This window comes from Symphalangus syndactylus, chromosome 6, assembly GCF_028878055.3.
Source record: "Symphalangus syndactylus isolate Jambi chromosome 6, NHGRI_mSymSyn1-v2.1_pri, whole genome shotgun sequence".
Lineage (NCBI taxonomy): Eukaryota > Metazoa > Chordata > Mammalia > Primates > Hylobatidae > Symphalangus > Symphalangus syndactylus.
The window spans coordinates 58,007,931-58,033,561 of NC_072428.2; the positions used below are offsets into that span (position 1 = coordinate 58,007,931).

The 25,631-nt window shown below is 42.1% G+C and overlaps 1 protein-coding gene across 11 annotated transcripts in view; it reads right to left on the minus strand.

The window, feature by feature from the left end:
• The window catches only part of PAK1 (p21 (RAC1) activated kinase 1), a 157,861-nt gene that overhangs the window by 55,124 nt on the left and 77,106 nt on the right, over positions 1 to 25,631 (minus strand). For 8 of the 11 annotated variants that reach the window (XM_063641415.1, XM_063641412.1, XM_063641413.1 and 5 more), the window contains 3 exons: positions 16,569 to 16,776; positions 4,175 to 4,275; positions 3,522 to 3,669 (listed from right to left, as the gene is read on the minus strand). In XM_063641415.1, the coding sequence (XP_063497485.1) occupies positions 3,522 to 3,669; positions 4,175 to 4,275; positions 16,569 to 16,758 (439 nt within the window). In that variant the 5' untranslated portion in view covers positions 16,759 to 16,776. Of the gene's footprint in view, positions 1 to 399; positions 406 to 3,521; positions 3,670 to 4,174; positions 4,276 to 16,568; positions 16,780 to 25,631 lie in introns of those variants that run through there. The other 3 variants (XM_055283033.1, XM_055283035.2, XM_063641417.1) reach the window with 3 other exon arrangements.

The following is a 25,631-nucleotide window of genomic DNA, read 5'->3' on the forward strand; positions in this document are numbered from 1 at the left end:
AAAGACCAGGTAATGTCTTCAGTTTTGTTCTTTAATTCCCATGGGTCCAAGAAAAACTGACTTTGCCAATTCACCACTAATGGAATTAAGGAGAAGAAATATTCTACCAAATCCAATATATTCCTCACCAAGAACCAAGCCCAGAGAATGTAGAATTATAATTCCATCATGTAAGAAAGTGCTAGATACAGCTTCTTTGACCCTACAGCAAATCATGAACCCACAAAGCAGGAAATAAGGCAAGCTCTGACAACATGTTCTTATAACAAATCCAGAATAGCTAGCAGTATTCTGGAGAAATAAATTCAGGATATACTTTAAACATAATTCATTTGTTTTTTCTTGTCCAAAAGACTATCAACTTTGGCAGAGTACAACACTATGCCTTCACTGCACTACCCCCAACTTTACGTACTGCTAGTATTTTTGAAGATTGGGTATTTTGGTAATAGGCATACTTGTTATGTCATATAAAAACAAGTAAACACTCCCTTTAAACGTGATGAACTTCTATATATCGAAATCAAATTCCAAAGCATAGAATGACGGAATAGAAAGTACTTCCGGCACTTTCATTTTACAGATGAGTAAAATGAGGTTCAGAAAAGGAAAAAGATTGGTTCAAGGTCACATAAGTCAGTGGCAAAATAGGGCTAAGACCCAGTTGAGTTGTCAATCTAGTCTACTTTTTCCCTATTACATTAGCTACTAACAGGTATAAAAAATTAAGTGTTGCCAGGAGCATGGCTCACGCCTGTAATCCCAGCACTTTGCGAGGCCAAGGTGGGTGGATCACAAGGTCAGGAGTTTGAGACCAGCCTGGCCAATATGGTGAGACCCCATCTCTACTACAAATACAAAAATTAGCCAGGCATAGTGGCGTGCACCTGTAGTCCCAGTTACCTGGGAGGCTGAGGCAGAATTGCTTGAACCCAGGAGGCGGATGTTGCAGTGAGCCAAGATCATGCCGCTGCACTCCAGCCTGGGTGACAGAGTGAGACTCCATCTCAAAAAAAAAAAAAAAAATTAAGTGTTGAAAAAATAGAAATATTTGACAAAAAAAAAATTAGCATGGAGGATAGTGCTTCAGTTATAGGCAGCAAAGGAGATAAAGGCCCAACTTAAAATACATTTCCATCATGTATCAGCTGAGTGACTTGGGGTATGTCATTTAACTTCTGAGCCTAATTAATTTCTTTGAGTATATAAAATGAGCATAATAGTCCTTGCCCTGCCAATCTCCTAAGGCCATCATAAGAATCACATGAGGGAGCCAGGCTCAGTGGCTCATACCAGTAATCCCAGAACTGTGGGAAGCCGAGGTAAGCAGATCACTTGAGGTCAGGAGTTCCAGACCAGCCTGGCCAACATGGTGACCCGTCTCTATTAAAAACACAAAAATTAGCTGGGGGTGGTGGTGCACGCCTGCAGTCCCAGTTACTCAGGAGGCTGAGGCAGGAGAATCACCTGAGCCCAGGAGGCACAGGCTGCAGTGAGCCAAGGTCACACTACAGGACTCCAACAAAAGAATCATATGAGGTAATTCACATGTGAGCATCTACAAATTGAGGTAGTATTATCATAACTAATAGTATAAGAGGATGGCAAATAGGGAAAGGAGAGATATGACACTTAAAAAAACCTGTGCCAAATATGCAATTTTGCCTAGAGTTGGCCCTAGTCTTCAACTTATAGAAAATTAAAATTCTTGCATACATATACATGTACACAAATTTGTACATACAAAAGTAGATGTACACACTTATCTGTACATATACACTCAATATTGTTCATATGTGCATGTACGAATGAACATACACATAATTACCTGAATGTGTATATTTATAAATATGTTCGTTCGTGAATACCTGAGTGGACTTTTATCTTTGTTCATGAATACTTAAGTGGGCTTTAATTCCAAATATATGCAAACCCACAGGGCTATGTCTCTGTTTACATACACATTTACATGCCACTAGCACATATTTACATACATACACGCAGGAAAGAGCCTTCCAAAGACTTAGCCACTGAGGTTTTCAAAGACAGCCTCTAACCTGATGTTTCTATGACAAGTTCCTTAAACATAAACTCTAATTTCCTGACTAGAAAACTTTCCCCCTCAGTAGCCTTCCACCCCAATTCCTCCTTGAAATGACTCAGTCCCTCAATGGAGTAAGTGAGACAGACTCAGCGGGGCCAGATGAGAGGAAGGAAATACTGCTGGGCACATGCATGGCCCTCTCCTGGGCACCACCACAGCAGTATGAGTGAAGCTGCAGCCTGTCATCTCCACCATCTGTGCCCTTGAAACAAGCCAGATACTGGCTGGGGAAAGCATCCTTCAAAATTCACTAGTTCATCCTGGTTCTCATCTTCCCAACAATACTGCCATTTGAAGGAGGCAACATGAGTAAAGAGCCTAGAAATTAAAAGATTAGCCCACTATTAATTTAGCATATTAGAAAGGCCTTCTTTGGCTCTCACACCTGCAAAACAATGGAATGCTGGTCCGCTGTGGAAGGAGAGCCTCCAAATAACATTATTAGGGGCAAGTAGTAAATTCAAAAGGTGACATTATAGGAATTAGGAGACCTGGGTTCTAATCCCAATTCTGCTATTAAAAACATTCCGAAAAATATAGTCCCTTCTACCTAGGGTACATCTAAAGAAACTTATTCTTTATTGGCCTGTTTTTCATTTAACTAATAAAAATTAGTTCCCTGAGGAAGACATACATTAATGTTATTAAATAACTAATAATAATATTAACAATGATGACAATGATAGCTACATTTCTATGGTGATCTTTTACAACTTATAAAGAACTCTCACATCAATCAGCTCACTTATTTCTCACTATAACCTCTTTTTTTTGAGACAGGGTCTCACTCTGTTGCCCAGGCTGGAGTGTAGTGGTGTGATCCTTGCTCATTGCAACTCCACCTCCCAGGCTCAAGTGATCCCTTCTCCTCAGCTTCCCAAGTAGCTGGGGCCACAGGGATGCACCACCACACCTGGCTAATATTTGTATTTTTTGTAGAGACAGGGTTTTGCCATGTTGCCCAGGCTGGTCTCGAACTCCTGACCTCAAGCGATCCTCTTGCCTTGGCCTCCCAAAGTGCTGGGATTACAGGCGTGAGGCACTGTGCCCAACCATTTCTCACTACAGCCTCTTGAGATAGGAATTATTATTCCCATTTTGAGGTGCAAAGAAATGAAGTGACTGGTAGAATCTAGTAAAGGTCAGAATCTAGACCTTCTAGCACAAAACCTGTGTTCTCTCTATATAATACCATGTTATTTTTAAAAAAACATGTGCAGTGACAGAGTGCAGACTCAAGTTTGATGCAAAGTCCATCATCTTGGTTGTCAAATTCCAAAATTAAACATTAGCTAAAGTGCCACTTCCACTCTTTCCACTACTTTCTTCTCTCATCCCAGACCAATAGGCATGTGAGCTTTCCCACCCAGATTAAAACCATCTCTTGCTGAGACTGCCCTGGACACAGTTCTCATACCTGTAAAGCTCATGTATTTCTGGCTGTTGGATGTCTTCTTTGAGTTGTAAAACTCCAACACATCCAGAACAGCCTGCGGGTTTTTCTTCTGCTCCGACTTAGTGATATTTGATGTCTGAAGCAAGCGGGCCCACTGCTCTGGCATTCCCTATAAGAGAGACATGCAAGACTAACAGGAAGGCACAGTCACAGGGGACCCTGAAAGAACATCAGAGCTAACTCTGACGCTTGCTAGCAGCAAAAAATGCATTTATTAGTCATTCCTTTCTCTCTATACCCTCAGAGTTTACACAAGCCTCTTTTATAATATCTTTTTCATTGTATTAGTCATTTCTTAAAATGTCTGCTCCTTCACCAGGCTATACCTCCAGGATGGTAGGATAGGATGCTGTTCCTGCATGATCAGTGCCCCACACAGAGCCTGCTACCAAGCCTACCATTTAACAGAGGTTTATTATTTAAGGAATGGATATGGAAAGGCTTCTCTGGATATAATTTTGGTGATGAAAGTGTCCCACTCATGAACGTGAGAAAATTGTAATCAGGGTCTCAGGCAAAGATAGAAGCATCAGGAAGATGAGAAAGGGTTGAATCTAACAGTCCACAGCCAGAACTCTAAAAGACTAAAGACCTTTCTGTGACCCAGGACTTACCGTAAACTCCCCTGTGACAGCATCAAAACCAACATGAATTGTGTGTTCAAAATCTGAAGGGAGAGAAATCTCTGGTCGCTCTTTCTCTTTCTTTTTATTTGCTGCAAGAGAAACAGGGAAAAGGAAATAAAAAACAGGAACATTATTGTTTTTAGGCTTATTTTAGCTCTTTATTGAGCTGTAGTCTCCTTGAGGGGGCAAAGTCTATCTATTAATATTTCACATATGTAGAAGAGCTCAATTACGGACCTGGATTGGAGCAGATACTCAATGCATGTTTAAAGACTTAATTTCTTGTTGAACTAAAGTAAGGGAGGTGGCTGGGCATGGTGGCTCATGCCTGTAATCCCAGCACTTTGGGAGGCCAAGGCAGGCAGATGGCTTGAGTCCAGGAGTTCAAGACTAGCCTAGGCAACATGGCAAAACCCTGTCTCTACAAAAATACAAAAATTAGCTAGACATGGTGGTACATGCCTGTAGTGCCAGCTACTTGTGAAGCTGAGGCAAGAGGATCATTTGAGCCCAGGATGTAGAGGTTGCAGTGAGCTGAGATCATGACACTGCATTCCATCCTGGGTGACAGGGTGAGGCCCTGTCTCAAAAAAACAAAAAACAATAAAATAAAGGGAGGGGCAAAAAGAACGTCTGTCAGAGTTAACAGTCCTGGTTTTACCAGTAACTAGCCAGTAGATATAGGGTGTCATCTTTTTTGTGAAGCCCTCCTTGATCTCTAGGCTGGGTGGTTCTTTACCCTCTTTGTTCCCACAGCACCCAATATATGTAATAGTAATTGACTATTATAAGTGTTTATCTTCCATACCAGACTGAATTCTAAGTGCCAGGACCATGTCAAATTAATCACAGCTTCCTAGAGGCTAGCACACACCTGGACAAAGTAGGTGCTCAGGGAGTAAGTGAAGAAAGGAAAAAATGATCAGACATTCAACTCAACTGGGCAAGGAGTTTAAAGACTCTGCCTAAAACACAAAAATTCTCTCCAAGGCAGGAATAAATGTTCATTTCAGCAGCTCTGGCCTGACTTTCACAATACTTGTTACCCAGCACCTGTGAACCTTATTTTAAAACCCTGCTGTCTGGGAGCTCAACACACTAACCAAAAGAAATTCTGAAGTTCTAACACCTCCACAGACCCAGCAAAACCCTGATAAAAGGTAGCAAAATGAGAAGGAAAAGCAAAAAGGTCTAGAGTTCAAGCCAGTTTCACGTCTACCTCACCACTGTGTGTGTGTGTGTGTGTGTGTGTGTGTGTGTAGAGAGAAAAAGAGAGAGACCAGGATCTCTGCTTTCTCATCTAAACAAGGGAGATGATGAGCTAGATGATCTTAAGGGTCCCTCAAGCGCCTACATTCTGTGAGTCTATGAAAACAAGAAGCTATGCTTTCTCAAAGCTCTGCAGTTAAGATTCCTTCCTGAGATGGCATCCCACAGTTTTAAATAGGTATTTCATACACATCATCTAATACAATCACCACAATCCTGAGGTAAGTTTTACTTGTAGATTAGAAAATTTGGGAACAGACTTGCCTACAATCATTAAGTAATTAAAATCCAAAAAGTCTGGCACCAAAGCCAAGGTTCTTTACATTCTATTTTTCCTCCCCTAAAAAATTTCAAGTTGAATCAAGAAAACATACTTCAGTGTAGTAAGAAGAAATGGCATTAAGAATTTGCCATGTATACAAACCATGATGTCAATATAGTATTTTTCTTCATTCTTATAATCCTACGAGATAGATATTACTACCATCATTCTTACAATCCTATGAGATAAATACTACTACTGTCATTTTACAGATGAGGAAACTGAGTAATTTACTCATACAGCTACTGAGAGCTGGGATTTGAACCCAGGTCTGATTCCAAACATTCATTCTTCAGTATCTTAATGAGAACCATTTGCCTACATACCAAGTGCTAGGGTTTAAGCTATTTATGCACTTGGCAATTTCCCTCTCAGAAGCAGCTGCTTTGAGAAAGAGAAGGCTAAGGGGTATACCAGGGCCCCAAGTCAAGCAGTCCTTTATGACGTAAGTCCATCTGTCTTTCTCATAGCCAGAATGCACTGGAACATGTGGCAGGGCTTTGGAACTACTTTCTGTTTCTAAATTCCCTCTGATCTAGTCACTTAGGGAAGTACAATTATATTTGTGTTTTATTTCAATTTTTACTTTTTATATCTATGCATGTTTATACATTATTTCTATTATATATAATTGATATACTATATAATACATCACAGGCATGAACTGTCAAATGCATAAGAAACATTGGTAAAGGAGACCCCAAAAGAAAGTTAGCTCAAAGCATGAGTGGTTTACAGAAAAAAGTTCCAGGGAAATGAAATCATTTAATACATGAACACACAGGGTAATGCTAAAGTCAGCTCTGCTTCTACTGAGCACTCTTTACCCTGCAACCTTTGAATATATCTCACACATTCCCACCTCCAAGTTTTTGCTCGCTTTTTCTTCTCCTTTTTTGGAATGCTCTCTTCTCCTTCTCCCTATCTCAGCAATCTTTTAAAGACTGGCTCAGGTCCCACTTTTTCCAGGAAGGATTTCCTGACCTTTCTTCTTCCTGTTAATTCCCAAGACACTGAGTCTGCTATACCACCAAGCATCTAGTCATTTCCTGTCTTATATAATTCCTTGCTAGTTTAAAAATCCAAAATGTAAGCTTCTTGAGGACCAAAATTACCACTTCCAATTACAATCACTGTACTTCTGAATTTCAATACAGCACATGGCTTACTTACTTAAAGAACACTCTAGAAAATATTAGGGAATGGCCGGGCACGGTGGCTCACGCCTGTAATCCCAGCACTTTGGAAGGCTGAAGCAGGTGGATCACTTGAGGTCAGGAGTTCAAGACCAGCCTGGCCAACATGGCGAAACTCCGTCTCTACTAAAAATACAAAAATTAGCTGGGCGTGGTGGCACGTGCCTGTAATCCCAGCTACTCAGGAGGCTGAAGCACGAGAATAGCTTGAACCGGGAGGCAGAGGTTGAAGTGAGCTGAAATTGTGCCACTGCACTCCAGCCTGGGTGACAGAGTGAGACTGTGTCTCAAAAAAATAAAGAAAATATCAGGGAGTGACTCTAGAGACCATGATCCCATTCCCTGAGGAAAGAGGCCCAGGGACGTAAGTTGACTTGTTCTGATTCACAGAGCACATGACTGTAGTCCACCTGATCAAGTCTTTCACTCTTTATTATACCCCTGATCCCTACTGAGATTTGACTGGAATCAACTACTAACTGAAATAACAGTTTAACATAGATTAGACGTGGAGTACAAGAATAGCAATGACTTGGTTGAAGTGGGAGAGGAGAGAAGTAAAAGGAACGGGGAAGTCTAGGTGGCAGGATTTAGCTTCGGTACTGTATAATCTTTTTTTTTTTTTTTTTTTTTTTTGAGACAGAGTCTCACTCTTGTTGCCCAGGCTGGAGTACAATGGCGTGATCTCAGCTCACTGCAACCTCCACCTCCCCGGTTCAAGCAATTCTCCCTGCCTCAGCCTCCCAAGTAGCTGAGATTACAGGCGCCCGCCACCATACCCAGTTACTTGTATTTTCAGTAGAGACGGGGGTTTCACCATGTTGCCAGGCTGGTCTCGAACTCCTGACCTCAGGTGATCCACCCACCTTGGCCTCCCAAAGTACTGGTACTACAGGCATGAGCCACCGCACCCAGCCTGGTACTGTGTAATATTTAGACTGAGTATTCACCAGTTGGGGATCACCAGCAGGAAACAGGATTCAAGAGGCAGGAATACAGGAGAGAAATGGAGAAGTCATACAGTCCCAGAGCCACCTGGAACCCAATTAATCCCTTCTTGGAAGTAACAATCATCCCCTTCACCTGTGTACAGCCCTTCACCAAGCTCTGCCAGTCACTGTCTCACTGGCTGATCACCACAAACCCAGGAGCTAAACAGCTGAGGTCAGGGAATTAAAAGAAATTTCTGTTAGTGGAAAGAATCTCAGAGGAAGGATTCAGTATTATTTTTGCCAGTAACTCACTGGGTGACCCAGGGAAAGTCTGAGTTTCAAGTCTTCAATCTGCAAAATAGGACAATGGTGCATGCTCTGTGTACAGATGAAGGTAAGTAATAAACCACCCTTCTGGAGAAGATAATACCTGAAAGAAGTCATAAAGGATGAATAGGGGTTAGCCAGACCGAGATGGGAAAGGGCATTTCCAAAAGAAACAGAATAAGCAGAGGCCAAGAGAAGTAAACTGTGATCTTTCTTCCATCTTTCCACCTGCTCAGCAAGTCAACCAAATTTCATAAACTCTTACCAGATTCACAAAGCACATGACTGCAGGCAGGAAGGCACTAAGAGCTTCGGACTGAGGGAAGACACGATGGAGAAAATAAACCAAACCTAGGATCCTGATGGTCCCATATCCCAGGGCTACAGTATCCCTGGGACTACTGCTGCGGTTGCAAATTTTTTATGATGACTAGAAGTATGTCTGCAGGAATCTGATGAAAACTTATGTCCACACAAAAACTTGTATGTGAATGTTCACATTAGCTTATTCATAACAGTCGAAAAGTGAAGGCAACCCAAATGTCCCTCAAGTGACGAATAGATAAAATGTAGTACATCCATATACTATTATTCAGCCATAAAGAGAAATGAAGTCCTGATCCATGCTACAACATGGATGAACCTTGAAAACATTATGCTAAGTGAAAGAAGCCAGTCACAAAGGGCCATATGCTGTGTAATTCCATTTATATGAAATGTCCACAATAGGCAAATCCATGGGCAGAGAGTAGATTAGTGGTTGCCAGGGGAGAAGGGAGAAATGAGGAATGACTGCAATGAGTATGAGGTTTCTTTCTGGAGTGATGAAAATGTATTGGAATTAGTTGTAATGGTTGTACAATCTTACGAATATACTAAAAACCACGGAACTGTACATTTTAAGATGGTGACTTGTATGGCATGTGAATTATATCTCAATTTGTTTTAAAAAGTGAATGTAATTTACTATATTAAGAAAATAAAGAAGAAAATAATCAATTCAATTAATGCGGAAAAAAGCATTTGCTGAAATGTGATATCAATCATGATTAGAAACTCTTAGCAAACTAGGATTACAAGGGAATTTACTTAATCTAATAAAAGGTAATTACCAAAAACTCTGGAGCAAACATCATACTTAATTCTAAAATGCTGAAAGCTTTTCCTGAGATTAAAAACAAGAGAAGGGTATTCCTCCTCACCACTTCTATTCATCATAGTACTGAAGGTATTAACCAGTGCAATTAGGCAAGAAAAAGAAGTAAAAGGAGGATTACAAAGAAAGAAAAAGAACTATTACAATTTACAGATCATGTGTTCATGTACATGAATACAGAAAACTCAACAGAAAAATCTTCATGTCCCTGAGTAGGTAAAGATTTCAAAAATACAACCACAAAGCATTAGAAAGGAAATAATTAATAAATTTGACCATATTAAAATTCTATCTCACACCATGCCAAGCATCTGTCTAAGATTACAGGGGAATTTACTTAATCTAATAAAAGCTAAGAGCACAGTAGAAGATATTTGTAACATATATAACTGACAGAAGACTTATATCTAAATAAGGATTCCTATAACGATGTTAAGAATTCTTGGCTGGGCGCAGTGGCCCATGCCTGTAATCCCAGCACTTTGGGCGGCCGCGGCGGGCGAATCACCTGAGGTCAGGAGTTCAAGACCAGCCTGGCCAATATGATGAAACCCTGCCTCTACTAAAAAATACAAAAATTAGCCAGGCATGGTGGCAGGTGCCTGTAATCCCAGCTACTCGGGAGGCTGAGGCAGGGAGAATTGCTTGAACCCAGGAGGCAGAGGTTGCAGTGAGCTGAGATTGCGCCACTGCACTGTAGCCTGGGCAACAGAGCGTGACTGTCTCAAAAAAAAAAAAAAAAAAAAAATTCGTTAAGTTATAGGAAATATATGTGCTTTGTAAACTAAAGAACTTTACAAACATGAGTTGTCATTAATATAAAAAACTGTTAGGTTTCTCAGCCCATTCATTAAGACAGAGAAACTGTGGTTGAGGTGAGAAAGAGGAAAGAGTCATCTTGATTTCATGTATCTAGAGATCTTGAGATTGAGAAAATGAAGTGGGAAAAGAAGCTTCCAACCTCACCCATCCCAACTTTAACCCTATCTTTGACCTAGACCACCTGGCTTTCTGATAGCATGGGAAATGAGGCTGACACTGCAAAATCCCATGTCTTGGTATAGCCATCAAAGTTTTAGCACAAATCACTGGCCTTTTTTTAAAAAAATTATTTTTAAGCAGCACCTCTCATTGGCTCCACTGAGCTAATCTGAGCTCAAGGCAGTAAAACGTTCCAAACTTGGAGAGATAAACACTGACACAGTCCAATGTTAAAATTAACTTTGCTAAACTCTTCCCAAGCTCAGAGAATTCCACTTTGCTTGTGAAAATGCAGCCAGAAAAAGATTTCAAACTAAATGCTGAAAGACTTCTTAGAATAAACCAAAGGCTCCAGATCCTAACCACAGGAACCAGGCTTTCCCACATGGAATTCTGCAACTCAGCATCACCTATTACAGGCCCTCAATTACAGCTTCTCTTTCCAATCATTTATGCATCCCCCAGGCACATACTGAGGCCATGCTAGAGAGGTCAGCATTAGGTAATGCCCAAAGACATTCTACCCACTGGCAGCTCAAATCTCAACCATTACTGCAGCCTACAGATCATTCTTCTTTCTCATCTCCCAAAAATCTCTCTAGAGACCCAAGACAACTCCTCTAGAAATTCTGATTCCAAAGGTCTGGATGGAATGCAGGTATCAGTATTAACTAATTAATTATGTTTGAGACAGAATTTTGCTCTGTCATCCATGCTGGAGGTACAGTGGTGTGATCTCAGCTCACTGCAACCTCTGCCTCCTGGGTTCAAGCAATTCTCCTGCCTCAGCCTTCTGAGTAGCTGGAATTACAGGTGCCTACTACCACGTCCAGCTAATTTTTGTATTTTTAGTAGACACAGTGTTTCACCATATTGGCCAGGCTGGTCTGGAACTCCTGACCTCAAGTGATCTGCTCACCTTGGCCTCCCAAAGTGCTGGGGTTAAAGGTGTGAGCCACCATGCCTAGCCTTTTTTTGTTTTTGGTAATGGAGTCTCACTGTGTTACCCAGGCTGGAGTGCAGTAGCATGATCTTGGCTCATTGCAACCTCTGCCGCCCAGATTCAAGCGATTCTCCTGCCTCAGCCTCCCGAGTAGTTGGGATTACAGGTGCCTGCCACCACAACCGGCTAATTTTTGTATTTTTAGTAGAGACAGGGTTTTGCCATGTTGGCCAGGCTGGTCTAGAACTCCTGACCTCAAGTGATGCGCCCGCCTCGGCCTCCCAAACTTCTGGGGTCACAGGCATGGGCCACTGCACCCTGCCCTGTATTTTTTAAAAGCACCATAAGGGAGTCCAACGTGTAATCAGGGTTGAGAACAACTAAGAGAGATAGTTATGTTACAATGGAACAGATAATTTAGGAAGACTTAGTTCCATACTCAGCCCTCCCACTTTCCACTTATGAGACCTTGAGCAACTTACTTTTCTCTAAGCCTTAGCCTCCCCAACTAAAAATGAGTTGTTGTAGGTATCAAATAAAACAATAAATGAGGTTTCCATTTTTAAAAAACAAACCTCCTATTTGTATTGCATTTTAGTTTAGAAAATGCTTTTATATCTACTATGTCAAATGACAAAAGCCTACTAATGATATAGGATGAATGGGAAGTGAGGATACTGGAATGAAATTAAAAAAATAAATCAGAGTTAACAAATGTCAGTGGCTGGACCCAATCTATGTTATAAGTCCAGTTCCAGACAGAACTCTATGCAGCTGGTATAAATGCTCAAATACTACATGAAGGGCATTTACCACTTCAAAGACTACCAACACTGCTGTGTATCCTTATAAGACTAAGTTGAGTAGCTTACTGGTTGATCAAAGGCTCCAAACAAAAGAAAAACACCTCAGACTTCTTTCATTTTGATGTATGCATTAATTATAGCCATCAAGGGTCTTAAAGCAAAGGGATGAAACCTATGTGCTCAGGGCAAATATAGAAAATCTATAACCAAAGGATGAAAGATTGTTAGATCATTTTGCGAGAACTTCTTATAACTCTGTATGTTTTCTACCTCTATGCTTTCAACCTACAGAGATGCAGTTTTGATCTTGAGGGTATGAGATGTATTTTCAGGATCAGATTTAGCCTAGGGTTACTTAGATTTAGCCTAGGATTTTCTACAGCTGTATCATTGAATAAAGTACTTTACAATGGCCTAGTTTCTTTTCACCTATATAGACAAGCCTGATCTAACCACGTCTTTGCAATATCTCATTTATGTAACTATAGGATTCTATTTTTTTTTTTTTTTTTTTTTGAGACGATGTCTCGCTCTGTCGCCCAGGCTGGAGTGCAGTGGCACAATCTTGGCTCACTGCAAGCTCCGCCTCCTGGGTTCACGCCATTCTCCTGCCTCAGCCTCCCCAGCAGCTGGGACTACAGGCACCCGCCACCACACCCAGCTAATTTTTTGTATTTTTAGTAGAGACGGGGTTTCACTGTGTTAGCCGGGATGGTCTCGATCTCCTGACCTCGTGATCCACCCGCCTCGGCCTCCCAAAGTGCTGGGATTACAGGCGTGAGCCACCGCGCCTGGCCAATTATAGGATTCTAAAGCTAAAAGAAACTGCACATGCCTACTGCTCTCTTTCCTTTTCTAGATGAAGGCACTGACGTCTACAGAGAAATAATTGACCCAAATCAGACAGCCAATTTATGGAAGAACCAACACTATAATCCCAATATCTAGACCCCCACTTTCCCATTTAGCACATAAGATTGTCCCTTCAGGTTCCAATGATGTCTGAAGGCTCCGCTTCCATCTGCTGTTTCAGACAGGAATCTTCTTTTTTAAAAATCAGCTTTATTGAGATATAATTCACTTACCAAACAATTCACCCATAAAGTGTAAAATTCAACGGCTTTTAATATATTCAGAGAGCTGGACAGGTATCACCAAAATCAATTTTAGAACATTTCATCACTACAAAAAGAAACCCCACTCCTCTTAGTAATCATCTCCTAGTTTTAATTGCCTCTCCCTCTCTGCAGCCCTAGGCAACCGCTAATCTACTTTCTATCTATGAATTTACCAATGCTGGACATTTCCTACAAATAGAATCATACTATATGTGATCCTTTGTAACTGGCTTCTTTCACTTAACACAGCATTTTCAAGGGTCATCCATGTCATAGCATGGATCAGAACTTCATGTCTTTGTTACCAAATATTTCATTGCATGGATATTCCACATTTTATTATTTATCTGTTCATCAGCTGATGGGGTATTTGGGTTGTTTCCGCTTTTGGCTATTATGAATGCTGCTATAAACATTCATGTACTGCTGGTAACTCTAGGTTTAACCTTTTGAGGAATTGCCAGACTGTTTTCCACAGAGGCTGCACCATTTTACATTCCCACCAGCAATTATGGGGGTTGCAATTTCTCCACATCCTCACTAAAACTTGTTATTATCTTTTTTATTATAGCCATCCTAGTGAGTGTGAAGTGGTATCTCATTGTGGTTTTGATTTGCATTTCCCTGATGGCTAATGATTTGAGCATCCTTTCATGTGCTTCTTTGCCATTTGTATATGTTCTTTGGAGATACGTCTATTTAGATATTTTGCCCACTTTAAAATTACTTGCAATAGTTCTTCACATATTTTAGACACACGTCCATTATAAAATATGTAATTTGGGAAATTTTTCTTTCTGTGGGTTACCTTTTTGCTTTCTGGATGATGCCCTTTGAAACATAAATGTTTGTAGTTTCGATGATGCCTACTGGATGAGAATCTTATTACCTTTCTAGTTTGAGTCAGCAAGAACAGTTTAAACTTTTTAATTTAAAAAGTCCTCTTTCACTACATGTAGACACTTGGTCTGAAAGCCTATTTATTTATAGAGATCAAGAGCACTGGTTGATAAGATACAATATTAAAAATAAATACACATCTAAATTGAGGGATAAACAAAGTGGCTATATATGTGGAAGAAGATTGCAGGGCATTTAACACTGCCTCAGATCATAGCCCTTGTACCAAGGAAGTTGGCAGCTGCTATATGAATGAATTAGTCAGGAAATCAAGGTTAAGCACCTTACCCGTATCTTTTATTTTATTTATTTATTTTTTTTTTGAGATGGAGTTTAGCTCTTGTTGCCTAGGCTGGAGTGCAATGGCACGACCTTGGCTCACTGCAACCTCTGCCTCCCGGGTTCAAGTGATACTCCCAGCCTCAGACTCCTGAGTAGCTGGGATTACAGGCGCCTGCCACCATGCCCAGATAATTTTTTGTATTTTAGTAGAGATGGGGTTTCACTATGTTGGCCAGGCTGATCTTGAACTTCTGACTTCAGGTGATCCACCTGCCTCAGCCTCCCAAAGTTCTGGGATTACAGGCATGAGCCACCATGCCCGGCCTATTTTATTTTTTTAAGACAGGATCTCACTCTGTCACCCAGGCTGAAGTGCAGTGGCATGATCACAGCTCACTGCAGCTTCAAATTCCCAGGCTCAAGCAATCCTCCTGCCTCAGCCTCCCAAGCAGCTGTTACTACAGGCACACGCCACCATGCCCGACTTCCCCCCCGACCCTTTTTTTTTTTTAGTAGAGACAAGGTCTTGCTATTTTGCCCGGGCTAGTCTCAAACTCCTGAGCTCAAGCGATCCTCCCACCTCAGCCTCCCAAAGTGTTGGGATTACAGGCATGAGCCCCTGTGCCTGGCCTTCTTTTCTATCCAAACCCACCAAACCCACAGGGAGGGGAAGGTGGAGTAGAAGGATTCATACCCATAACGATACAAGCCCAATGTACTCATTAAAAGTCCTTATTATTTCTCATTTCACTTGTACAACATTTACAATACATGAGATCTGCTTATAAGACATATCTGTATAAAGACACTACAAATGCAATGTGTCCGAAATCATCATCTTCCCTGCTCTCCAATCACCAACACTCCTAATTTGTTCGTTCTTTCTATGTTCCCTATTTGGCTAATGACACTACCATCTACCATCTCCCCTGATCCATAGTTAGGCAATTATATTTTTCTACAAGATGAGATATTTTCCGAAATCCACCATTGTGCTTGTTGTATCTGCCCTACTGTTTCAGAATCCCAGTTCTGATTTTACCATGTCGTCTACTAGTTATGCCTCCCAGTTTCTATTCACCAACAAAGGAGTAAAGAGACAGAGACAAAGGAGTAAAGAGACGGAGAACTAACATTCAAGTACCTTCTGTGTGGAAGGTACTCTATTAGGAACTTTGTATGTAGTCTTCACAACAACCCTGTGAAATGATATCTCACTTTTAAAATAGGAAACTAAATAAAGGTCAAAGCAGTTAACTGACATGCCTAAGATCAGAAAGCTGGTAAGTGGTGACCCAGCTCCATCTAAACCAGAAGCTCATGGTAACTACCTACACACAGAAAGCCAGTTATCTTTAGCATGCCATAAGAACAGGGCCCACAAATATAAGGGGAACTTTACTTCAGAGCAACAGCCACTTAAATCAACATTTTTGGTACCAAACAAAAGCCATCTTTTGTTGTGGACACCAAAACCTTTATTTTACAACCTTGTCTACAAGGATCTTGGTGACTTTTTCATATACACTGTTAAATCAACAGTGTTAAAATCAACACTATTCATCATATGATTACTCTTCTATTAACAGAAGTTTTATCAATAAAAAGGAAATGAGGCTGCCCAGGATAATTTATTCATAGTAAACTCATGCTGAATGCTAGTTATCTCTGCATCCTTTTCTCAGCTGTTACTTGCCATTCTTACTGGTATGTAGTCCCCAAACCTGAAAGTGGGACCAGGAAGCTGGAATAAAGAAAAGGCAATCAAGATTTTGAAAAGAAAAAATTTCCAATTGAAACTAACTCGGGGGGAAAAAAAATTCCAAATAAAGACATTTCAATTTTTCTTACACTTTGTGACTTCATAAACAGTTTAAGAATTTAAAAATAAATAAATCACTTCAGATTGTCCCAAATCTGGCAAGAGCATAATTATTCTCTTACAGTTTTGCTCAGATATAGTTAATAGAGTATAAAAATAGGTCTATTTTCCATTTTGCTTCAGCCACTGTAGGGAGAAAGGGAAATATTTAACCAGAAAAAAAGCATTAAAGGAAAATTAAGTCAAAGACAACAGATCTTTTATCCAGGTTACCCAAAATAATTTTTTTAAAGCATACAAATGATAAGAAGAAAATCAAATACTATACTTTTATCTCCAGGTAAGATTGATCGGTAAAATCGGTCCTTCTTTTTCTTCTCCTCTGGGTTTGGAGGCAGAGGTTTAGAACCATGGTTTAGGGTTCCAGCATCTTTGCTGCCGGCTCCAATCATAGTGCTGGTATTTCTCATCGGAGGGGCTGGGGGTTTGTCTTGAATGTCTAGGCCGTTATTTGACATTGTCACCACCAGCAGCAGCTACTAGAATCAGAAATAAGAACAATATAACTTTTATAATTTTTGACCAAAAGGAAATACATGTTAAAAAATTGCAAAGAATCAAAGTTATACAGCCCTTCCTTCAGGGTCCAGTTCAAGTCCTTCCACTGCACACCATGATATTGCTAACACTCACTGATGTAAATGCCTACTATGTGCCAAGCACTAATGAAAAATCACAGTATCTTGCTTTTCTTTGCATTCCCATTCCGAGACAGTGAAGAGCACGGAAAACCATTATGATGCAGCTGAAAGCAGAAACTAGGCCTAGCAAAAAACTGTGAATCCCAGTACCACTTACTAACTTTAGAGAAATTCTTTAACCTCTTAGGTTTCATTTATTCATCTATGTGAAGATTAAATAAAACTGCTAACAGCATTCCACATAGTGAGTTCTCTGCCAACCTCTAATTTTATAACCTTAGACAAGTTACACTTTCCCTCTCGGGAATGGACTGTATCAAGGGTCAGCAAAGCTGCTGTTTTTGTAGACAGTTTTATTGGAACACAGCCACACCCATTCATTTATAAATTGTCTATGGCTTTTTTTTACCTGATGCTGGCAGAGTTTAGTAGTTGCAACAGAGACTGTATGTCCACAAACCTAAACTATTTACTATCTTGCCCTTTATAGCAAAAGTTTGCTAACCCCTGAGACTACATAATCTCTCCAGTGTCTCCCTCCTCTAAAATTCTACCTTGTTCTTTATAAAAAAAAAAAAAAAAAAAAGAGAGAGAGAGAGATGGGATTCTTGCTCTGTTACCCCAGGCTGGAGTGCAGTGGTACAATCATAGCTCGCTGCAGCCTCAAACTCCAGGGCTCAAGAAATCCTCCCCACTCAGCCTCCAGAGTAGCCGGGACTACAGGCATGCGCCACCATGCCCGTCTAATTAAAAAAAATTTTTTTAGAGACAAGAGTCTCCCTATGTTGCCCAGGCTGGTCTCAAACTCCAGGTCTCAATCAATCTTCCCACCTCAGTCTCCCAAGCAGCTGGAATTACAGGCGAGAGCCACTGTGCTTGGCTTTCTTCTTCTAAATATAAAATGGTCAATGCAGTAACCATCCTGTCCTATACGGTGCAGAATTTACTGGCAAAATCTCCACTACTTCTGAGAAACAGTAGAATAAAATCTAAAAGATAGGGGATAGGACAAGCGCGGTGGCTCATGCCTGTGATCCCAGCACTTTGGGAGGCCAAGGCAGGTGGATCACTTGAGGTCAGGAGTTTGAGACCAGCCTGGCCAACATGGTGAGACCCCCTCTCTACTAAAAATACAAAAATTAGTCAGGCATGGTGGAGGATGCCTGTAATCCCAGCTACTAGGGAGGCTGAGGCAGAAGAATCACCTGAATGTGGGAGGCAAAGGCTGCAGTGAGCCAAGATTGCACCACTGTATTCCAGCCTGGGTGACAGAGGGAGACTCTGTCTTTAAATAAATAAAGACGGGGGGGTGGGGGGGAGGAGGATTCCTTTTCACACATTATCAATAGTTTTAATGAAAATATGTAAATGTCCTTGACAATGGATACATATGAATGTATCCAGAGTTAAAAATATTTCTCACTAGTCTTCCATGCTGCAGTAGAAATTATACATTTAACCATTACTATTTAAAATATAAGCTCTTTGGAGTTAAACACAACAGTGCTTTAGAGAATAATGGGTTCAAAAAACCAGCACAATAATTACCAAGAGCTTTTAGAAATATAGATATCCTGGTTTTGCCCCCATAAATTTTGATTTAGAACGGCTGAGTTAAGGCCTAATTCTGTATTTTGAAAATTAGTGATCCCAATGCCAGTCAGATTTGAATACTACCGCTTTAGACATCAATTACCTAAAATACTATGAATAAAATCTATAGGAGTTTTTTTTTTTTTAACAATTTCTAATAAAGAACTGACACCCCCACATCCAGTTTTTTCCTCAATCCTTTATCTAGGAGCTGTCAGTAACCTTAGAACACACTACTCTTCTACTTTCAAAACCCTTCACTGGCTGGGCGCAGTGGCTCACACCTGCAATCCCAGCACTTTGGGAGACAAAGGCGGGTGGATCACGAGGTCAAGAGATTGAGACCATCCTGGCCAACATGGTGAAACCCCATCTCTACTAAAATGCAAAAAATTAGCTGGGCATGGTGGCGCGTGCCTGTAGTCCTAGCTACTCAGAAGGCTAAGGGAGGAGAATCACTTGAACCCGGGAGGCAGAGGTTGCAGTGAGCTGAGATCACACCACCGCACTCCAGCCTGGCGACAGAGCCAAGACTCCATCTCAAAAACAAAACAAAACACCCTTCATTGACATCTCAGGATAAAAGCTGATGTTTTTAGCTTGCTTTTAGAGGTCCTCTGTTATTTGACCAAATGCACCCATTAGCCTCATTTCCCACCACTACCACTCCAATTTCCCTTACACTCTATCCACACCCAACTTCTCCAACTTCTTCAAATATCCCATAGCTTTTACACCTCTATGCTTTTGTGCATGCTGATCCTTCTGCCTAGAATACCAATTTCCCTATGCTTCAACTATGAATTCACTCATCCTTCAAGGCTTAATTCAATTGTTATTTCTTCCATGAACCCATTTGGAAATGTGTCCTCACCACTTCAAGAAGTTAGGTGCCCCCTCCTCCATATTCCCAAAGCAATGGGTAACTTTCCAGGTTATCCCTTCTATTATTGCTATTATAATTGTTTACAGGTATGTCTTCCCTGGGAGCCAGAATGTTCCTCAAATGTTGGGCCCAGTTCTGTCATCTTTGCAATCCAACAATGCTTTATCTAGTATCTAGCTCCTAGTGAACTCAAATATTTTAATTAATCTAACTTTGCATAAAGATATGTACCTTGCCGTTAGGAAGTTTAGTACAGACAAAATTCAAGGTCCTTCACTATCTGACATTGACCTGCCTTATCAACTAAGCCACTACACCTAGACACAGCCTAATTCAAACTAATTCAAACCTCAGAAATCTGTTCCACTGTACTTGTATTCTTATTTACTTATACATACACACACAGACACACACACAAACACACATCCCAATGTGTTTCCTGTCAATGATTTCTCCCTTCTCTGACTGATAAAAATCTTACTCATCCATCAAGGCCAAACCCTAACCCCACTTCTTTGCGTAATTCATCCTGACCCACCTTTGGCAAACCAACTGCTCCTTGTCTTTTTGAACAAAAGAAATCAAGCAAGCAAGGACAATCTTGTTAATGCAGATTAACTCTGATGTGCGTTTTATCCATTTCTTCCAGTTTCTGTTCCCAGATTTACCTTTGTTTTCCTCCCAACTGTAACTCCAAGTCCCTCAGCCCCCAAGAGAACTTTTACTGTTTCAGTTCTCAAGTGTACCTTCCCACTCCAGGCTGCCAGTTCCAAAATTATACTCCCTGCAGCCATCTGATACCCTAGTCAAGTCCTTCCTTGCCTCCCAGGTCCTTCAACCAACAGCTTCATTGAATGTAACTCCATTTCAGGCCCACAGCCCACGATTATGCCAAGAAAGGTTTCACCAACCTTCCTGATACAGGCTTTTCTCCATTTCTCAGTCCTTTTACTATGTTTGGAGAATTCTGTGGTAGATCTTCACTTTCAAAGAGATTCCATTATTACTTAAAACCTAAAATATGCATTGGAATCTAATATTTCAATTCTTTTACTACATTCCAGCCTAGGTCATCCAGCCTGTGCTTGAAAAGTTGCAATGACAGGAAATCTAAACTCTCCAAAGACTGTCTATTCTATCTTCAGCCATCTCATTTAATGAGTTATCACTTATAATAAGCTCTTACACTGCATTGCAATAATTTGTTTACACATTTGCTTTCCCTTTCATCCCTCTCCCCTGCTAGACTTAAACACCTCAAGAACAAAGTTCATGTCCTATGTATTTCTCGATCTGCAACACCATGCCTGGCACAGAACAGGTAATCAATAAAGATTTGTTGAATAAACAAATGAATGAATAAACAAAGAAAAAACTTCCATCTATTAGTACTAAATCTTGTATCTTAGAGCTATTCAGAAAAGACCACTATTTCTTCCCCAGACAGAACTTTAGATACCTGAAATAATCTTTTGAGACCTCCCAAATCTATTTTCTCAATGCCAAACATTTCCAGGACCTTCAACTATACTCACAGAACACAATTTTGTGCTTTCTTAATCACTTCCTTCTGAACTTACTTAACTTAAGGTTTCTATACGACTTTCCAGCTTCCCTGCAGCCCTCCAACAAGCCCTTTCTTATACGTTCTCCACGAGTCTTTCCTCTTTTTACCCTCATTGATCCTCCAATGGTCATTCTGTATATCTACACTCATCATAATAATTAGCACATTTTAAAACCTGTACCATTTTAAACTTTGTTTACAGGAAAACAGGTCCAAAACAACAAACATGCTCAACTTTTGAATAAGGTGAGTAAACACACCTTAATCTTCTAATAGTCTCTGTAGACCAAAAGTTTGGAAGGATGAAAAACCAATGCCTCAGATGTGCTGCAATATAAAGCTAGGCATGAGGCCAACATTATAACAGCTCAGATAGCACCATTCTATCCATCCTGGACAACAAATGAATACAACAGACAGAGAGAAAGACAGAGCGATCACATTTTACCAATGCCCCAGAGGCTCAGGGAACCTAATAATTTATGAGCAACTAATTATATTGAAGCATTAATTATGAATCAACTGAATGACTCTATAATAAATGCAGGATCACTGTGAGGTTTCAAAAGGTAGGGCAATATTTTAAAAGATTACTGGAATTAAAGTCAGGAGACCCAGGTTTAAGTCCTGGCTCTGCAATTTATAAGCCATCGCCCCTGTAGAAGTCCCATCACCTATGACCTGTAATTTGATGTTTCTCGCTATGCAGTCTCTAGACTTAATACTGGTCAAGAGGCAACCAAGGAGGGGAAGTGATTTGTGCCTCTTTTGAAGCATGCTATACAAGGCATAAAGATACAGTGCTACAGTAGAAAGACGGGAAAGAAAACACTTTTCAAGTAGCCACTGAAAGGGTGACTCTGTAGGCTCAGACTCAGACCACGCCACACCGGTTGCAGTCAAGAGATCTTTATTGGAGGAGTCCGAGGGAGAGCCGAAGTGGAAGAAGAAAAAGAGCGAGGGCTCTGCAGCCTCCGTCTTTTATGCCTAGGGACGTTATGTGGGGGTCGCTGGTTGGCTGAGGGGCTGGGTCTAGGCTGAGGCGGGAAGGCATGACCTCTGATTGGCTCCTTTTGGCGGGCCTGTGTTGGGGAGGAAGAACTCGGAACCAGCGCCATTAGGGTGCTCCTGTTACCTAACATTCCTCCCTTTTTTGTTTTTTAAGAAGTGGGGAGGTGGGCGTCGCTGTTCGTCTGGCTACTTCCTGCTGAACGGGGGCGTCGTGGGGAAGGGATATTGGAGGACTGTAGGGGCAGAGCAACAGCAGGAGGCTAAAGAAGACGGCGCTGAAGGTGAACACTTCCCGGAGTGTGAAGTCTAAAAACGTGCCTTGTAAGTAGAGGTCATCTATGGACGCGAGCCATCCGTATGGCAGAGAAGGATCTGCTATGAGCCACGTATCTTCTTGGAGGGCCTGGAGGAAATCTAAAAAATTACAGGTCCTGGAGGTGCAGGCCATGGGTAGGTGAGTCCTGGTTGTCTTCTTCGGTTGCTAGGAGTTGGTAGTGCCTAATGAGAAGCTGGTTAAAAGTCTGGTTAGATAAGGAGGAGATTTGTTGTCGCATGAACTTTATTAGGCAAAGGAGGAGGGTACAAAAGGCCGCTATTCCTAGGAGGGGTCCGAGAAATGGTAGGACCCAAGCTAAAAGAGGCATTTTTAGAGTGTCCTAGAAGGGGGAACGAGATTCTGAGATGCATTGTCTCATTTCAGAAGCTTTTTCTTGTATACGCCGGGCAGCATCCCACACTATTCCTGACTGATTAGTGTAAAAACAACACCCTTCCCCTAAGAAGATGCAGAGTCCTCCTTTTTCAGCAGTGAGGAGGTCTAGGCCTCGGCGGTTTTGGAGAGTCACTGCTGCTAAAGCGTCTATTTGAGATTGTAAAGTAAGAATAGATTTTGTTATTTCCTGTAAACTGTCTGAGAAATCTTTTGAGAGGGTGTGGTAGTAGGATAATGACGTGGACAAGCCGGCTATTCCAGTCCCTGTGGCAGTGGCTATTTCTAATCACGGCTCTTCGCTGATGGACTTGAGCTTTGAGGGGTACTGATAAGGTCTGATTCCCTGGGGCAATGTCAATGTGGGGGCTTAGAAAGACTAAGGTGCAGGTGCCTGTCCAGTTAGTGGGGAGGCCGATATAGGTTGACATTCCACATAAGAAGAATATGCCTTGGCTGGGTAGACAGTCTCGTTATGTATGTTAAAAAGGTGTGTGAGTTTGGTGTTTTCATTCTCCCATGCTCCTAGAGTACTTGCTAAGGTGGCTCCAGTGAGTGGCTGGAAAGGGGTGTTGGGAGTAAACTGAGTGGCTCCCTGTGTTTTATTTTCCCATTGGAGGAAAAAACATTTTGTATCTACTAGGAGCCATTCGAGAGAGCGATTGAAAGAGGGGATGAGAAGGCACTCACTAGTGGTGGGGGCGCTGCTGCAGGGAGTCCAGGGGTGAATGGTCATGCAGGGAGTATGTCTGCCATTACAGAACCCGGACTGTTTGTTGAGTAGGGAGGAGGTGATGATTTTGGGGGGCCCAGAGAAGCGGACAGGCTGGTTGAATGGAGCTGTTTGGGTGACTTGAAAGCTAGCATGATCCATTGGGGCTTGAAGTTGTAAGGTGTAATTACACTGATGTGGTGGTAGGTGCCCTAGAGGCAGGCCAGATGACAGGTTGCATTGTATGCATAAAGGGGCTTGGAAAGTTAAAATAGTATTTGTGGTTACAGGGCCGTGTATGGGCTTTTTATTGTTTGTGTAACGGGTGATGTTGGAAATGTAAGAAAGCAAAAGTTGGGTTGCATGTCCTGTCACGGTATTTTTGGTCGTATCAGAGATGGGGAAGTCGGCCAATGACTGCATGTTTAGAAGTTGGAAAGGGTCTTTTCCTTCATAACGAGGGTGGTAGGTCAAGTTGGTGAAGACCTAGTTTTTTGCGGGAATGGGAGTGGCAACATAGCCAGAGGTTGACAGAGAGATACACAGCCAACAGTCATTTGCCAGGGAAGGATTGGACTGGTTTAACAGAGTGTGAGTTAAGTTGAGAGTCTTGTAGAGGTAATTAGGAGCTAGTGGAAGGGGAGAGGTGGTTGTATGAGGTGTTGAAGGAAGTAGGAGGGACACATAGGCAAAGAGTAAAAAGGAAGGTAAAGAGGGTGCTCTGGAAACCGAGACCATTTTATCTAGTATGAGTTCTTTCACTTATCTTTTTAAGGAGGAAACGGTCGTTCCTCAGGATTAGTGGTAGGAGCCTTTTAGTCTGGGATGTTTCTTTCTGAAATAGGAGGTGCAAGTCCTCTAATTGTTCACAGGTGTCTTGCGATTCCTGAGCTGATGATCCCTGACTATGGGAGGGCCAGAGGTGGAGACAGTGCCCCAATACTCCTGCAGAACCGAGAAAGTAGCTCCGGTATTAAGGAGGAAAATGACGAGAAGCCCATCCACTGTAAGAGGCACCTTGGGCTCCTGCACGGTGATGGTGTGTGTCGGGGAAGAGGTCCTAGGGCCCTGTCAGTCGTAGGCTGCTAACCCAATGAGATCGGCTTCAGGATGTGGGTCTGGCCCAGCTCCCCCGAGGGAGCTGGGGCAGTCGGTCGCCCAGTGGCCGGATTGTTGGCACTTGGGGCACGGTCTTTTGGGTGGCCTGGGATTAGGACACTCACGAGCCCAATGACCTTCGTTCCCACATTTAAAGCAGGGTCCAGGGGGTTGGCGGTGAGTGGTGGGCATAGAGGCATGGTGTCTGATAGGCGAGTTGAGGCCTTGAAGGCCTGAGCCAACATCTGGCACTTTTGCCTCCTTGCCTGCTCGTCACGGTTGTGGTAGACTTTGAATGCGGTGGCGAGGATCTCAGTCTGCGGGGTAAAGGGACCTCTGTCTAGCTTTTTTAGTTTGGCCTGAATGTCTGGGAAGCTTTGTGTGAAGAAATGGGACATGAGAAGTTGCCTGCCATCGGGGGCTTCGGGGTCTATGTTGGTGTATTGTTGGAGTGCCTGTGTAAGGCGGGCGAGGAAGGCGGACGGGTTTTCATGTTTTTCCTGAATGATTTCGTGAAGTTTTTCAAAATTGACCGCCTTTTGGGCTGCCTTGCGGAGACTTGTTATTAAACAGGTGGCGAAGTGGTCTTGGGCCAAGACACCGTTCTGGGAGTTATAGTTCCAGCCAGGGTCGTGTTCGGGGACTGCCTGCGCCCCAATGGGTAGGGCTGGGGTTGTTTGGTGAACCTAATCTGCGTAAGTACGGGCCTGCTCCTAGACCGGTCTGCGCTTCCTGAGAAGGAGGGGGTTAGAGAAATTCTGATGTAAGAGGTGGAGTTAGAAGTGTATGAGCCTAAGCGTTGACAAGACAGTCACAGAGAAGGGAACATGGACAGGAACAATATATTTTGTTCGTGTAACTTCTGTAAGAGAGGCGAGGACGGAAAGGTGTGATGTGGAACGAGAGGTGGGAGGGCTGAGCGGCGGAGGGGAGGGAGCTGGAGGGGTTGTGGAGGAAGGGGAAAGGAGAGAGAGGTTGGGGGAAGTGGTAAAGGGCGGGGCTGCCGCTGGCCGGGCGGCGGCCGGAGGGTGGGGCTGAGGGTGGTGATATGGAGTTAAGATTGGGGGAAGGTGAGGGCAGCGATACGATGTTGAGGGTTATACGGGGCTGTGGG